A 17,362-nucleotide genomic window follows, 5' to 3' on the forward strand; every position below is an offset into this window, starting at 1 on the left:
CTAGAATAACGGTGGGTTCATTCCTGTTTCGTTGTTTTGATTGTTGTTATTCACAGAATCACGGAGTGGTTAGGAGCACAGACTCCGGAGCCAGTGTGCCTGGATTTGAATATCAGCTCTGCCACTTGGTAGCTGTGTGCCTTGAAAGAGTTCTCTAACCTCTCTGTGACTCAATATCATCATCTATGAATGGAGATGATGATACCGATTTTAGAGCAATTTGGCCGAGGATTAAGTTGACACATAAAGCACAACTGGTACAAAATGTTAAATGTTTGCTATTTTAATTGTGATTAGGATTATTATAATTGCTTTTAGAGGTGGTCAGAGGAAGCAGTCTGGAGAGAACTTTGGAGACAATGGTAGGAGGAATCTAGAGATTAGTAAATAAGTACCACCTGCATGGGATTGGGAGGGTATCGACTTGTTAAGGGCGGGGCCACGTGGGTTGTTTTTTATTTTATTTATTAATTGCGTGTTTGTGTGGGCGTGCAGCCAAAGAAGGGGCTTGAAGTGCAGACACACCTGGGTTCGGAACCCACAAGCTGGTGGCCTTGGGCAGGTTACATCACGCCTTGAGCCTCAGTTTCCTCATCAGTAAAACTGGGGTGATAATACTCCAGTGCTGTCACTGTGTGTGGAGTCTGTCACACGTAGCAAGGCAGTTTAGACGCAGCGAGAAGAAGACATGATCTGCTCAGCCAAGATCTCCTGAGCTCCCGTCATGTACCAGGTGCCCTTCTAGGCACAGGGGATGCTGCTGTGAACGAGATACCCAAGGGTCCTGCTCTCATGGGGCTGAAGGTGCTGGAAACCCCATTACTGTCACCCACAGGGGAGCTGAGAAAGGAAGGGAAAAAGGCATGATCATGCTTGCCTCCTGCTTGCTGGGGAGTCAGCTGGCTCTGGGGACGACCAGGAGAGGGAACTCTGAGCCGGGTCTTCCTGGACCTGGAGGCTGAGTGACTCGGGGAGGCCGCCAGGACCCGCCTCCACGCCCGGAGCAAGAGTTCAAAGCCCTGGAATTGTAGGGCAAACTTTAGGCAAAAATGTCACCCAGAAAGCCATCCCTTGGAGGGCTTCATAGAGCGCCCCCTTCAGCGCCCACAGACCCCACCCCCATCGTGGCTGGACCTGCAGGTGAATGCGTAAAGGCTGGGGTGGGAGAGAACCCGGGTTCAGTGGAAAAAAAAAAGCACGGAATCATCCTGGGTCTTCGTCCTGGCACTACCTGCTGTTTCTCGTCCCAGGGCCCCCGTTTCCAGGATGCAGGGTGATGTCACCCTCCCCCGGGCCATCTGTCTGAGGATTCATTGTGGCCCTTCCTGTGTGAAAGCTCCAAGAGGATGGCAGCCAAGAGAACACTTGTTCCAGGACCTGGGGTGTAGCATCGCCCCCTCCCCAGCCCCAGCGGGGTCTTTCCTTCCCTGAGAGCCAGCCTGGAGGCCCTTCCCCGCGCCCCCGGCCACCTCTCCTGGAGATGACCCCATATTTCACCTGCCACCTGCCCACAGCCTGCAGGGCTTACTGACCACTCTCCCTGTGTGCTCGCTGACTCCTCTCCAGGCCGCCTGTCAGCAGGGCCAGCAGCTGCCTCCCTGCTCAGCTTCCCAAAACAGAAGGCTGGCCTGACCCAGAAACATAGCAAGCACCTGGGCAGAAAGGGACGACAGGCCCGCAGGAGAGACGCCAGACAAGGCCTGGGCAATATTGTCCCAATTCTGGTTACCGGGGGCTCCCACATCCCACTGGCTCGAGTTCCAGTCCTCAGCCAGCTGTGTGGCCCGGGGCAGGTGGCTTCACCTCTCTGAACTACAGGGATTCATTGAGGCGATGAATAAAAGTGCTGGGCACAGGGCCTGGTACACGGTCAGTGCTCAGTGAGCGCGAGCAGGGACTATGTTACAAGAGGCAGTACAGCAGAGGCGTCAGGAGCGAAACTTCCGAGGTTCAAGTCCCAGCTCTGCTATTTAATTGGGCATACAGACAGGAGCAAGACACATCCTCTCCCTCTGCCTCAGTTTCCTCGTCTGTTAAATGGGGATGATAAAAGCCCCTTCCTCGTGGAGTTGTAGGGAGGGCTAGCTGAGTTAATACACATAAATTTAAAGTGCTTAGAACAGAACCTGGCACATGGAAAGTGCCAGATAAACGCTAATGATCGCTGTTGCTATTTTCCAGCTGCACAGCAATCTCTTCCCTCCTGCGGGACTGAATGCCGCAATCATCCCTGAAATGAGAAGGTAGGTGAGGTCGCTGAGCGTGTGCTCCCCACCCCCTGCCCAGGCTTTGTGGAAGGGAAGCCTGGGAGGAAGGGGACGCAGCATCTTCTAGACCACACCCACCAGCAGACTCGCGCTTAGGAAGGCGAACACAGCTGGGAAACCTCTGCAGCCCCTGCCCAGGTCGCAGGCACGGCCAGCTTTCTTCTGTGTGTCATGCAGTGATTCTTCCCGTTCCTGGCTCCACACCCAGCCAGCCTCGCCCCGCTGTAATTACAGAGAGAGCTGAGGCCTCGGTGCCCAACGTGACGTCAGCCTGAAGCTTCCAGCACATTGATCTCACCCCAGTCACTTGGGATGCGGGCGCCTCCAGCTTCCGCCCCCCCCTCGGCCCCAGGAGAAGGCAGCGGGGTCTGGGTCCGTCAGCTCAGCCCAGACTTGCAGGCTCCCACCCGGGCCCTGCCGCCCCGCGGCGGTGTGCACGGGCCACGCCCTGCGCCGCTGTTTCCTCCCCTGCAGCATGGGCGTGGCGACAGCACCCACGCTGCTGTTGTGAGGGTTTAGGGAGATCACATCTGCAACTGCTCACGGCCGTGGCAGGTACGCAGGGAACAGTAAACGGACGGTGATGTTGTCACCCTCCATGCTACTATTTTTAGCAAACTGCCTCACGTGTGCCCTGCTTAATATCCAACCGATATCTCAACCGATGACTCACTGAATTCCTTAACACCCCCCAGCCCACCGCAGCCCACGAGGAAGGCAGGGTCCACCCGACCCTAAGCCCACAGAGGAAGCATAGCACGCCTCAAACTGCACACCTGCTGCGGACAGATGAAAGATGAACCCAAGCTCGAGGGGCCTTTGGGTTAAAGGACAACTTACAGACTCATTCTCTGAGCTACCTGGGAGGGGCAGGGGAGTCTAGAAAATAGGTCCTCTCTGGCCTTGGAATTCCGGACCAGACACTCTGCCTGAATAGAGCACCGGTGGATAATTATCATTATTAACTGTCATCGTCGTAAGAGAAGCTACCATTGGATAACGCTTCCTGTGACAGTGTCCTTATCTGTGGAATAGGGATCATTGCACCACTCTTACCTCACGGGACTGTTGGTGAGGATGAAGCAAAACTAATGTTTGTGAAGCATGTGGAACAGGGCCCGGCACGTAGCACGCGTTATGTAATTGAGAATCAACATTGAAAATATAACAGTGATGCTTTGCTAAATGCTTAAGGAGGATGACCTCATGATACATCCCTGAGGAGGCGACTATTACACCCATTTTACAGGTGGGAAAGCTGACCGTTCAGAGCCACCCGGGGAAGAATGTTAGGCCCCTCAGAAGGCAAAGCTCTGAGACCTTGAGCGCGCTGGAGGCTTGGAAGGGGGGTTTGCAACCCAGGGTCACCTGCCTTCCAATCCACTGGCTCCCGTCTCTCTCCTCCCCTTCCGCGGGTCCCCGGTGGGGAGGCAGGATACTGCAGGCTCTGGAGGAGGTATTTCAGGAGGGTGATCTGAGCCCTCAGCCAGGCGGGGGTTATTAATAGCCAGGCCTCAGAGCCCCGCTAGGGGCCGGCAGGCTCTGGGGGGAAGGGAGCGGGAGGGAGGGCGGAGCTGAGCCCAGCCGAGCTGGGGGAGGAGAGTCCGGAGAGGCTGGCAGAACTTGGCCGCGAAGGCCCCTCCCAGCCCCCCCGGGGAGCCCAGCTGTCCCCTCCGCAGATTCTCTGGGGCTGGTTCATCACCTCTGAATACTCCTGTGACGGGAGGTGTTTGCAGAACCCGCCTCCAGCCCCAAGCAGGAATAAATAGAAGGCACCCAGCCCAGGAGAAGCAAGAAGTTTCTAGACCTGCGTTCCCGGCTTATTAAGCTCTCCGCTCCACTCAGCGGCTCTGGCTGAGAGCCTGGACGGCCTGGGTGGACGGTGGCTGGCTGATCTCTGGTGAGGCTGTGTGGAGAGGGGTCCTTGAGAATTCTGCTGCACCGGCCAAGGGTCGCCTTTGGTGGCTGGAGAGCCTTGCGGGGCTGGGACGCCAGCCTGGTGTGTGCCTCCGTCCTTGGCAGTGGCATTTTCCGAAGCTGAAGAATAAGCTTGGAAGGCCAGTGCACCGACATCACCTTGCTGTGTGACCTTGGGCAGGTGGCTCCCTCTCTCTGAGCCTCTGTTTCCCCTCCAGCTCGGCAGCCGCCATGGCTGATGGTCAGATGCCCTTCCCCTGCCATTACACGAGCCGCCGGCGCCGGGACCCCTTCCGGGACTCACCCCTGTCCTCCCGCCTGCTGGATGATGGCTTCGGCATGGACCCCTTCCCCGACGACTTGACTGCCTCTTGGCCCGACTGGGCCCTGCCTCGACTCTCCTCCGCCTGGCCGGGGACCCTGAGGTCGGGCATGGTGCCCCGGGGGCCCTCTGCTGTGGCCAGATTTGGGGTGCCTGCCGAGGGCAGGAGCCCACCCCCCTTCCCCGGGGAGCCCTGGAAAGTGTGCGTCAATGTGCACAGCTTTAAGCCGGAGGAGCTGATGGTAAAGACCAAGGACGGATACGTGGAGGTGTCTGGTGAGTGGGGGGCAGGAAGCGGAGAAGCCGGGGAGGGGGTGTAGACCTCAGACCCGGAAGAGCCAAGAGAACCCTCCTTTGGAGGGGACGCTGTGGCCGCATGACACAGGTGACTTCAGGGCTCAGGAATGCAGCCCGTAAAAGTTCTCTTTGCAGAAAAGCTCTCCTCTTCCAGCTCCTGGGGGGAATTTTAACCTGCTTCAGCTGCTGGGGGCTTTGGGCGCTGCGTCAGCCAGCCAACAGGCAGGGGAACAGAAGCCACGTTGCATGTCCTAACAGAGAGAATTTAATATAAAGAATAAATTTAACAGACATGGGAGTAAAAAGCCAAAGAAGAAGTGGGGTTCACGCGCCCAAGCATCACGACACAGTCCAGAAGGGGGTGTTTGATGCTGTGTGATGACAGTGTTAGTAACTAGCTCAGATTTCAAGAGAAACACCTTCCCTTGTCCCAGATGAGGAAACTGAGGCACAATCGTCATTCTAAGGCTACGACGTGGTAACCCTGGTCGGGCGCTTACGGTCTACCAGGCACTGCGCTCAGAGCTTTACCCGTGGCATCTCAATGAACACAAGCAGAAGGGGCGGGGCCTGTCTCCTCTTTGTTACAGATGAGGAAACTGAGGCACAGAGAGGTTAAGGTAACCCACCCAAGGCCACCAAGGACTCCAACCCCGGCTGTCTGGGAATTGGGAGGCCAGAAGCAAACTGACAATTTGCCGAGTACCTACCAGGTGCCAGGGGCTACAGCTTTTACATTCCCGCCCTCACAGAACCCTCACTCCAGCCCTGAGAAGCAGAGGCGGCTAGTCCCATTCTGCAGCTGAGGAGGCTAAGGCCCAGGTGGGCACTCGCCCAAGGTCACGCCGTGAGTTAGCAGCAGGCAGAGTCTGGGCCTGCCCGCATCCCAGCCGGGGAGAGGGAATGTTCTGGGGCAGAGCAAAGAGGAGATGGCTGCTCAGTCCCTGCGAAGCAGGGCAGCGGGGGGGAAAAGCTTTCTGTCCCTTCCCTCCCAATTAATGTTCCATTAAAAAGCATGTTCCTGGCAGGCTCTAGCGGCTGGAAAATCAATAAAAGCCATTGCAAATAGGCTGGGTAGGGACTAGCCCCAGCAGAGCAGCCTCCGGGGGGAGTTTCAAAGGCTCCCAGGGCAGAATTATAAACATCAGAGGCTCCGGAGGGTGTAGTGGGCCAGGCGGCATTCTGGGGCCTTATGTGGGTGGAGGGAGATGGCCAGGGCGCCAGACGCCTCAAACCATTTCTCTGGGCTTTGTTTCCTTATCTGGAAATTGGGGTTCAAATGGCTACACGGCCTAGGGGTTTTTGTCTTAGATGATGCAGGTAAAGTGTGTACATAGTGCCTAGAACACAGGGAATCGGCATTGTTTGGATGTTACTAGAATGCTAAGGCCCCCAAACATACATACATACATACATACATACATACATAAAGGCTAGATGTTCTCTGAGACCCGGGTTCAAATCCCAACACCGCTGTTCAGTCTCTGAATGGATATGGACAAGAAAGTCTTTTCACTGCTCTGAGCCTCAGCTTCCCCATCTGAAGAGTGGAGATCATAATAATATCCATCTTGCAAGGCTGTATGGAAGATGAAATACGTGCAGACAATCCATGATAATAAATGCAGAGTGTCTGTAAAATGGAGCTACTACTAGTGTCTGCCTGGCACTCTGCAAACAAGGTGATTATTATCACTGCTCCTCCTGTCTTTGTTTTAATTAGGGTTCCAGAGGCTTCCACCCCAGGGTGGAGGGTGTCCCATGCCCTGTGACCCCTCCAGGAGAACTCTGTCCAGCCTGGAGAGCTTTTTCCTCTCCATCCTCCTTTCTAGGTGGGGTCTGGCAGCTCCAGGCTGAGACCCCAGCTGAGTACCTTACTAAGCCAGAGGCTTCGAGTGGGTCACAGAGCCTCCGCTTCCACATCTGTAAAATGGGGTCATTGGGGGCTTAAATAAGACAAAGACAGACAAAGCCTTTTCAGGTTGAAAACGCCTCACAGCTGTGCACTTAGCAACATCGGCTTGACAGAATCCAAATCCCCCAAGAATACATACAGAGATTTTTATAACAGGGATTTTAAAAAATCAAATCGATTATCAGGGGCTCCGTTTGAAAAGCAACTTTCAAGGGACGTGGGAAGTGAGATCAGTCTCCCATCCTACCTCACTTAATGACACACCCATTCTTCCTCAGGCTGTTCGTGCAGGGCACTGTGCTAAACGCAGCCATATGTTGGTTCACTGGTTCCTCACATAGACTTCCAAGGAAATATGCATAGGTTTGTTGCACCCATTTTACAGATGAGGAAACTGAGGCCCAGAGAGACTAAGTCACCTGAGATCACTTGCGTCTCCATGGCAAGGTCTGAAATTCAAAGCCAGGCTGCCTAGGTAGTTCCGAGTCAGGATGGCTGGATCTGCTTCTAATTGAGTGGCCTGGGACAAATCCTATGACCTCTTGGGCCTCAGCTTTACCCTTGGTCTTATGAGGAGTTAGACTAGATCAGTATTTGCCAAATGGTGTGTTTTAAGACATCACTGGGCATCTGATAAATGCAGGTCTCCTCACTGCAGGACTTATCAGAGCCTTGAATTTGCTAATGGCGTTTATGAATCTCTGAGAGGTAGCCCTGTCTTATCTGACCACATATGAGTGGCTAGGCCCAGGGAAGTGTTTGGAAAATGCTAGACTAGATGGTTTCCATCATGCCTCACATATACCCCTCCCCCACCCTGCAGCCACCAGCCAAGAAATGTTCTCTTCACGGGCCGCTGGCCCAGGTCCTGGCCAAGGAAGGGACTGGAAAGCCAGAGGCTTTATTCCACCCCCTCTCCTTAATCCCAGGGCCTCTGCCTCCCCTGGAAACAGCACCTTCTTTCTTCTGCTGGGCTGATGGCTTTCCCCGAAGTGCTGATGCTGCTTCTTGGCACCTACATTTCTCGGTGGCTGTAAGGGACCTCTGGCTTCCCCTGGCCTCCAGATGGGTCCGTTTTTTTTTGTTTTTTTCATAATAATTGCTTTTTTGTTTACCAACATAAAATATTACCATGGTAGAAAATGTAGACAGGAAAGCAAAATAAGAAATTAAAAATCAGTCATAATCCTTAAGCTGCCCCAGTAAATAGATATCCAAATAACATGCAAATTAAGCTTCAGCAGGGGCCTCCTAGCAAAACCCTCTTTCACCTAGTTTAACCCCCTCCCCCAAGCCCCCCTTTGCTTTGAGATCTGCCTTTGCTTAAAGATCCTTTGCTTAGAGATCCTCCCCCACGACCCCAGTACCCTATTTTCAGAGCATGGACAGAGAGGTTTAGCTTCTGAGGATCAGCTTTTTCCCCCAGTATCAAAATAAACCACAAGCATTCACCTTCACGTGGTATTTTTACAACAACTTTCAAGGCAATTCTGTGACTCATTGACTCCTAGGAAGTTGTTGTCACCGCCATTGTAGAGAAGAAGAGAGATGTGCTGGGAAATGTCAGAGCAGGGACTCCAATCCCCCACCCACATCCCTGCCTTGGAGTCTTTGCTCCAGCACTTCCAAGCTGTGTGACCTGGGGCACATCACTTAACCTCTCTGAACTTCCATTTCCCCATCCACCAAATGGTAATAATAAAAGTACCTGCTTTCTAAGGTTTTTGTGAAAAATCAACAGTTGATATCGGTAAGGTGCTTAGAACAGTGGCGGACGCCAAGGAAGCGCCGCAATATAAGAGTTTGCTGTTATTATTCTCACCATCACCATCATTATCATTTATTATTGCCAGGACACCAAGTGTGCAAAAGGGCTGAGTCAGAGGCATTGGCCTGTCCCCAGGGGAAGCAGGTCTCCGGAGGCCCAGGCTTTGGGAAGGGGACCAGGGGACAGACAGTGTTCCTCTGGCCACAGGCCTGTATCAGAGCTGGTCAGCTGGTGGTCACGGACTTGGCAGGTCAGAATAAACTCTCTGAGCTTCAAGAGGCAGCATGTTGGCAGAATATAGTATGTTCTGGTTAGCCAGACATGCCCGTTGACAAACGAATTCCTGTAAATGTACCCCTTTCCGCCACGTTAATGCAGCCTTTCCTAAGGGAAATTTAGCAACATATAGAGCAAGTCTTCGAAATTCTAGAACTTGGAATTTATCCTAGGAAGTCATGAGGCCGGGTGTGAAGATCTAGCCACAAGTACAGTGAGGTTCTTTCTGACGTCAGAAACCCTCTCAGTGCCCCAAAGCCGGGGATTGGCTAAATGAACTTATATCTCCCCGCAGCCATTAAAAGTCAGGTTGGCAGTGAATATTTGCTATCATATGGAAAAATAATTATAACGCGTAAGAGAGAAAAACAAGTTTCAGGTGTAACATACAGTATGATCTCATTTGATGAAATGGGTGATATACAGCTATACTATGTAACATGTATGCATTTCTAAGTAACATAGAAAAGTCTGGAACGTATACAAAAATGTGGTTTCCTTGGGGTGATGGAATTATGGAGGGTTTTGATTTTTTTTCTTTCTTTTCTACATTTTCAAACATACACATGCGTTCTCTTGTAATCAGAAAAAAGTTATTCATAAGGAACAATGAATACTAAAAAGGTAATGAATAATGGAATCACCTATAAATTATCAGCTTAAAATCTTGACTGCAGTAAGACTCCGTATTACACAAGGTTATTTACAGTCTAGATTCCAAAGCCCCTCAGAAAGATGTCCGCAGGTAAATGAGGGTTCTTGGCCCTGGAATGTGGCGCCACAAATGAGGAATGAGTAATAACAGGAGCCTGATGGCTCTGCCAAGTGCTAATCCGATTTGTTTAAAGAGAACTTAGAGATACTCTCTCCATTAAAAAAAAAAAAGTAAGTGGGGATGGGCCAATGGGCTCAGAATTTGTTACATAAATTGCAGACGACAGCCAGTTTGCACCTAAGCCTTCTTGTAATTTCATATTTTTCCTTCCTAAGGAAAGAAAAAAAGCCCTTGCCTTCCAGCCTGGAGGAGGAGGGGTGGGTGGAATTTTACTTCCATGGCGACTAATGTCTCATTTCTCAGGGAAAGCCCCCTTTGGGTGTTGTTTTCTTTTAGCAGGTTGAAGCATTATTTCCAGGCAGTTCTCTCAGGACTCAGTACAGATATAATGGGGCCCAAATAACTTAACTGGAAGCTGGAACACCGGAAGGGCATCGGACCGCAGCCCTTGGCTTCGATTCCAAGAGTTGGTTCTGAGACCGGGGCTGCCATGCACTTGCCGGGTGCCCTTAGACCCATCCCTGGGGCTCAGTTTTCAGATGGGTAACTGAAGGAGAAAGGGGCCCATCCTCAGAGCTGGGAAAGGGCTCTGTGCATTACAAAGCCAGCTGGGTGGCAAACTAGCCCCACTTTTTTCCTCTCACCCATTCTGGGACGTTGGCCTCAGGGGTCTCCTGGCTGGTTAGGAGAGAGGGGTGAGACGCAAGGCTTCGAAGATGCCGTGCCACATCTTAGAAGACAGGAGATAGACTCTGTGATTTCCTAAGTCTAATGCATAATCATCTACACACCACGGTCAAGGCCTCCTGACCTGCCTGTTGTCTTACTGCATCTTCATGACAGCCTGGGAGGTGGTATCAAGCGGGTCCACTTAGCAGATGAGGGACCGGAGGCTCAGACAACTGGAGCCTCTAGATCAAGACCCGAGCCACACAGGGAGGCCGAGGCAGGAGCAGGTTTTACATCTGAGCCCGAGTCCTGAATAATGCCCGAGGGACATAGCCGCTGACACATGACTTTCTTCTTCCTTCCAGGTAAACATGAAGAGAAGCAGCAAGAAGGTGGCATCGTTTCCAAGAACTTCACAAAGAAAATCCAGTAAGTAACCTGTCAGTTGGATTTCAGGGTAGGATTGGAGTGGAAGTGGGAGTGCCTGGGACCTGAGATCTGGGGTCTCTCCCTCTTGGGCATCTCTACGTCAAGATACACCCCCCTGCCCCCAGGGCAGGGAACTGAACCCTTGCAGCTAAAGGGGAGAAGGTATCACAGCAAACGTGCAATCGATTCCAAGAAAGGGGGGCACGTAGATTGTGCCAAGCCATCTGCCCCGTGAGGTGGGATTAACAATCTCATTCTGTAGATGAAGAATCTGAGAGTAGGAAAGGCAAAATGACTTGTCCAAAATTCCACGAAAATCGGGGCGCTCACCCACCCATGTGATATGATGCCCCAAATTCCCCAATAGAATCTTTCGAAGGCTGCTTGCTCTAAGTCTCCCATGGCCAGGAGAACGTGCCCCTTCCCTAGAGCATCCATATGAATTAGGCTGGAAGGTGTCCTGCTGTCATCACTACTCACCACCTAAAGGGGTTTTCAGGCTGAGAGACTGGGACAAAGGAAAGGCCACTGAAGCTTAACTCCTCCCCTCGCCCTGGCAAAGATATCCTGTGTCTGGAGAGATTGCACAAGCCAAATTCTGAGGCAGCTTTCAGCTTTAGGATTCTGTAGTCCTGGCTCTCCTGCCATGTGCCCATTCCTAACCCACCGGGCGCCTCTGGAGTACTGAAAAGGCTGCAGCCACTTCTGCAGCCAGCCGCAACAAGCAACAAACGTTGCTGATAGGGGAGACAGGGAGGGAGGGGGCTGATGTTTCTTTCTTTCTTGTTTTTTAAAAATACATTGTTTAATTTATTTATTATTTTTGACTGCGTTGGGTCTTCGTTGCTGCGTGCGGACTTTCTCTAGTTGCGGCGAGCGGGGGCTGCTCTTCGTTGCGGTGCGCAGGTTTCTCATTGCGGTGGCTTCTCTTGTTGCGGAGCATGCGCTCTAGGCGCGCGGGCTTCAGTAGTTGTGGCTCGCTGTCTTCCACAGTTGCGGCACATGGGCTCTAGAGCGCAGGCTCAGTAGTTGTGGCGCACGGGCTTCGTTGCTCCACGGCACATGGGATCTTCCCGGACCGGGGCTCGAACCCGTGTCCCCTGCATTGGCAGGCGGATTCTTAACCACTGCGCCACGAGCAAGCCCCGAGGTTTCTTTTAAGAGACTGAAATAAGGTCTCAGGATGGAGTCACAGGCAGGGCAAAGCTGTGAAAGGGGCTGAGCCGGAAAGAAGTCAGCAAATTCATCATCTCTAAAAGGCAGCCATTTCCGTGGATCTCACCATCTCCGAGGCCTCCGGGAAAACAGCTTGCTGGGAGTTACTTGACCAGATAGAAGCGCCTAAAGCTGCTGGAGGCTCGGCAGCTGAGCTGGGCTGCTTGTTAGGACGCTGGACTGACGTGGCCAGGAGCCCCCCAGAGGCTCTCCTTAGTCAACCAGTCCTCCCAACCCTGTCCCTGGACCCTCCAAGCCTCCCCGCATTCCAGCGACTGAAGGGCCCCCAGGACCCTCCTCCATCACTTCGGCATGGATCCACCCATTCTGGCTGGTCCAGCTGCGCCAGTTGTTAAATAATTTTGAACCTCGCCTCTGCGTGTAGGGAGTCCCAGCTCCATGACTGAGTGTGTGACTTGCAGCAAAATGCTGAACTGCTCTGCACTTGTGTTCCTGTGTCCCTCCTTCCCTCCGGATGGGGAGTGAGAGGATGTGTACAGACTCAGTGCCCAGCCCATGGGAATTGAAATTATTAAAGATTCCACAAGGCTGGGATCACACAAGAGTAGCTAGGACTCCGGGACCTCCTGGCTCTGCCCAGACTCCAGACACCAAGCAGTGGGACCGGCGTTTGGGATGGCTTTAGCCCCATCTCAGAGGTCTCATTGCCTCTCCCAGGAAAAGCTCCAGTCACTAGAGGACAGGGAGGCTCCTTCAGCCAGGCTGAGATCCTTCCTTGGAGATATCCTCCCCGACAGGATGCTCCAGCTCTTTGCCTCGCCATGGCTAGGAATTCTTCTCAACACATCCTTCCCCACGTGAAAGACCCCGTTTTGACTGAATGAGGGAGAGAGGGAGAGGTCTTGGAATTTGCCAGTCAGGTTGGGTGCAGGGCAAAGCCTGGCGATGGGGGCTTTTCCACAGCCGACGGGAGTGAGGGGCCAGGGGATGCAGGAAGTCGTCCGTGCAGGATGCCCAGAACCAAAGCAGACTTGAGTGTCTCTGCGCCACACCTTCCCTGGTGTCTATCTGATCTGCCATTTAGTGACCCCGGTGGTGTGTCAGGCGTCCTGTTAAAAGAGGTAGAGTTTTAATTTTGTTTCAGCTTTAAAAGGATGCTATAACCATAAACAAGATGAAAAGATAACCCTCAGAATGGGAGAAAATATTTGCAAATGAAGCAACTGACAAAGGATTAACCTCCAAAGTTTACAAGCAGCTCATGCAGCTCAATATCAAAAAAACAAACAACCCAATCGAAAAATGGGCAGAAGACCTAAATAGACATTTCTCCAAAGAAGACATACAGATTGCCAACAAACACATGAAAGAATGCTCAACATCACTAATCATCAGAGAAAGGCAAATCAAAACAACAATGAGATATTGGGCTTCCCTGGTGGTGCAGTGGTTGAGAGTCCGCCTGCCGATGCAGGGGACACGGGTTCGTGCCCCGGTCCGGGAGGATCCCACATGCCGCGGAGCGGCTGGGCCCGTGAGCCATGGCCGCTGAGCCTGCGCGTCCGGAGCCTGTGCTCCGCGGCGGGAGAGGCCACAACAGTGAGAGGCCCGTGTACCGCAAAAACAAAAAAAAAAAAGAAAAAAAAAAACTACAATGAGATATCATCTCACACCGGTCAGAATGGCCATCATCAAAAAATCTACAAACAATAAATGCTGGAGAGGGTGTAGAGAAAAGGGAACCCTCTTGCACTGTTGGTGGGAATGTAAATTGAGTGTTCATTGCAGCTCTATTTACAATAGCCAGGACATGGAAGCAACCTAAGTGTCCATCGACAGATGAATGGATAAAGAAGATGTGGCACATATATACAATGGAATATTACTCAGCCATGCAAAGAAATGAAATTGAGTTATTTGTAGTGAGGTGGATGGACCTAGAGTCTGTCATACAGAGTGAAGTAAGTTAGAAAGAGAAAAACAAATACTGTATGCTAACACATATATATAGAATCTAAAAAAAAAAAAGAAAGAAAAAAATGGTTTTGAAGAACCTAGGGGTAGGACAGGAATAAAGATGCAGACGTAGAGAATGAACTTGAGGACACAGGGAGGGGGAAGGGTAAGCTGGGAAGAAGTGAGAGAGTGGCGTGGACATACATACACTACCAAATGTAAAACAGCTAGCTAATGGGAAGCAGCAGCATAGCACAGGGAGATCAGCTTGGTGCTTTGTGACCACCTAGAGGGGTGGGATAGGGAGGGTGGGAGGGAGACTCAAGAGGGAGGGGATATGGGGATATATGTATACGTACAGCTGATTCACTTTGTTATAAAGCAGAAACTAACACACCATTGTAAAGCAATTATACTCCAATAAAGAGGTTAAGAAAAAAAAGGATGTTATAGAGTAGGTATTATTAAGCTCATCTTGTGGATGAGAAAACTGAGGCTCAGAGGATGATGGGACTCAGCTAAGGTCACATAGCCAATAATGAGCTGGTCTGGGACTTGAACACAGGTCTCTCCACCTTCCAAGCCCACGACCTTCCTATTTGGTTAGGGGAAACCAAATGAGTGGTTCATGAACCATCTTCAACTATTTTTTGCCTTCTGTGCTTACGTTCCCATACTATTATTTGCTCACGACTTTTTTTCTTTTTGATCAACTCGCTTTTGATATAAGGTTCAATTTTCATCAGTCAAATGTTCACTGAAGAAGGCAGTTGTGAAATAAATCCAACGAAAGCAAAATGTGGTTAAATTCTAACTAGGCAGTTTTGCCTGCCTGAGGGTCTGAGTCATAGATTAGCTCTTTCTTTGTTAAAAGAGAAAATAGCAAGAAATAGAGGCTAAGGTGTTAAAGGCATGTTAACCCAGAGCTGAGACTTTCCCTCAGATGTAAATGAAAGATGTGCAAGAGGACTGAGGAGGAATAGCTCTCCCACCACGTGTTTCAATCTCGAGGTCACCTGGTGAGAGCCCTTGAACAAGTCTCTCCCCATCTCAGGGCCTCAGTTTCCTCGTGTGTAACATGAGAGCATCGTCCTGGACAGTCGAGAACCTTTCAGGCTCCGACATTTCATGGGTCAGTGATTGTGCTAAAATAGTCTCAGCTGTCAAGATGCTCACTTGTACAGCCAATGACGTCAATGACAAGGTAGAAGGTGAGGCTGACTACGCACTTCCTGTATGCCAGGCACTGTGCTAAGCCCTTTGCTTTCGTCATCCTACATAATTCTCACACCACCCGAAGAGATAGATGCTATTTTTAACCCCCATTTCCTATAAGGAAATAAGTTCACAGAGGCAAGATCACTAGCCCAAGGTTGCACAGTCAGGAAGAACCAGGATTTGAACTCAGGTGTGCCCGCCTGCAAAGTCCATGCTGCTGGACCATGGCTGCCCTGTCATATTGTCCCAGGTGTTCTATGGGTTGGCGTGCAAAGGCTTAAACACAGCCAGCCCATTCCCCAGCCCAGAGAGGGAGGTCCAAACTCTTGGCCTTGCCTCTACTTCAGAAGTTTGGCTTGGCAACTGCCCAAGTTCCCTTTCTCTTCCATCCTTCCCTGCAGGCCCCTTGGTCATCTCCGTGGCTCAATTTGGCAGGAGTCTCCCTGGTAGAGGAAGTTCATGTGGCTACAGGTGGCTGTTCACAGCAAAAATCTCCCCAACCCCTCCAGGAAGGGTCCTGCCCATGACCAGAATGGGCTCACCTTACTTCCTGGGTCTTTCATCAAGACCCCCGCATTTACAATAGTCAGAGCCAGCCTGCACCGGGGAGCTATGGGGATTGAACCTTCCGGCTTTCCCTACCGTGGACCTTTTTACAGAAGCCTGGTGCCTGGGGGGACAGGAGCATCATGATTAGCTGCTCTGAGTTTGGAGACCAGGATTCCAATTCTATTCCCATCTGCTGCTTGCAGATGGCTGTGTGACCTTGGGCAAATCAGTTCACCTCTCTGATCTCAGTCTCCTCATCTATAAATTGGGGATAGTAGTGGAACTTGCCTGCTGGGATTATTATCAAAATAATAATCCCACCAGGAAATATCGAAAATATTTTCTTTCAAATGAAATGAGAATGTTTGGCTATATTAAAAATAATAAATGAATCGTGTGTTTCTCCTAGGCTTCCTGCAGAGGTGGATCCTGTGACAGTATTCGCCTCGCTTTCCCCAGAAGGCCTGCTGATCATCGAAGCCCCCCAGATCCCCCCTTACTCACCATTTGGAGAGAGCAGTTTCAACAACGAGCTTCCCCAAGACAGCCAGGAAGTCACTTGTACCTGAGACCCCAGTCTTGGCCCTTCCTTGTTCCCTCCCCAACCCCCGGGCTTCTTTGATTCCAGGATACATTACTTTAGCTGAACTCATAGATTTAGTGCGACTGAAATGTTGGGGGTCAGGGTGGATTGACCAGATTCCCTGGAGAGTGTAATAGTAGGTTTTTCCGCAAGATGGCGCAATTGGCAGGTCGTGTTCCGCTGCATTAGGCCAAGATGCTGGGAGTTTTTCTTTCTTTACCTTTTCTATTGTGATGAAAATGTTGCACATTCTACAGCTGCAAAACAAATAAAAGGGGACATGACATTTCACATTGTATCTTACCTTGCAGCTAATGCAAGAGTTGCTTTTCTCTGGGGACCTCCCCGTCACCCAGGTTCCCATTCTGGGCTCCCAGTGTCCATGCCTGCCCCAGGGTTTGGTTGACAGAGCCCAGTAGCTCACCCCACTGTGTTTCTGCAGACCTGGTTTACACAGGGTTATAGACAGGTCTTACATCCCCCATATGGGATTTATCCAACAACCACATGAAAACAAGCAGTGCCGTCTGCCACCCAGGCATTTATAGCACGTTCCCAAGCTGGCACTCCCCAAGGACTCTGGAAGCCCCTTAGTTTATTCTCTGGCTAAAGTCCCCCCTTTCTTGTGTCTCCTATGTCCAAGTCGGGATTTTTACAGAGGGGGCTGTCTCCAGACAGCTCCACCAGGAACCAAGCAAAGGCCAGACTGCCTGGCAGGCAGACTAGTGGTACTGTGTATATGGGTGGGACATGTGTGTCATTGTTATTTCAATTGTGCCGTTGTTTAGGGGAAAATAACAGTAAATAATAATAAAGGAGCTGATGTTCTTAGCTTTGTGTGTCATTTTGATGGGAACTAAATGCAGTACCACTTAGATATGCCACATCAATTAGGGATGCTTATGGCAGCAAATAATAATGCCCAATGCATAGTGGCTTAAATGACATAAATATCTGTCTAACTTTACAAGAAGTTTAGATATGAGTGATTTCAGAGTTACTTTTTCAGCTGTTACGCCACCAAGAACCCAGAGTCTTTCTATCGTTTTCCTCTGCCGTCTCTGACAAGTCTACAAGTTCTGTCTTCATGTTTGCAAGATAGCTGCAGCAGTACCAAGCATCTCAACCTCATATGACAATGTATAGGAAGAGAAGGCAAGGGTAGAAAAGTCTTTTTGTCTGAATTTCTCTTTTATCAGTAACATCTTTCCCAGAAGCTCTGTCTCAGCAGATTTCTTTCTTTTA

The 17,362-nt window shown here is 50.9% G+C and overlaps 1 protein-coding gene across 1 annotated transcript; it reads left to right on the top strand.

The window, feature by feature from the left end:
• Window positions 1-3,367: 3,367 nt before the first annotated feature.
• On the top strand, window positions 3,368-16,948 carry HSPB8 (heat shock protein family B (small) member 8). Its single transcript, XM_067015289.1, has 3 exons — window positions 3,368-4,782; window positions 10,572-10,635; window positions 15,944-16,948. Exons 1-3 carry the CDS (start codon window positions 4,416-4,418, stop codon window positions 16,101-16,103), a joined length of 591 nt encoding a protein of 196 aa, XP_066871390.1. The 5' UTR covers window positions 3,368-4,415; the 3' UTR covers window positions 16,104-16,948.
• The last annotated feature ends 414 nt before the right edge of the window (window positions 16,949-17,362 follow it).

The sequence above is a fragment of the Kogia breviceps genome, chromosome 15 (genome assembly GCF_026419965.1).
Source record: "Kogia breviceps isolate mKogBre1 chromosome 15, mKogBre1 haplotype 1, whole genome shotgun sequence".
Taxonomy (NCBI): Eukaryota; Metazoa; Chordata; class Mammalia; order Artiodactyla; family Physeteridae; genus Kogia; species Kogia breviceps.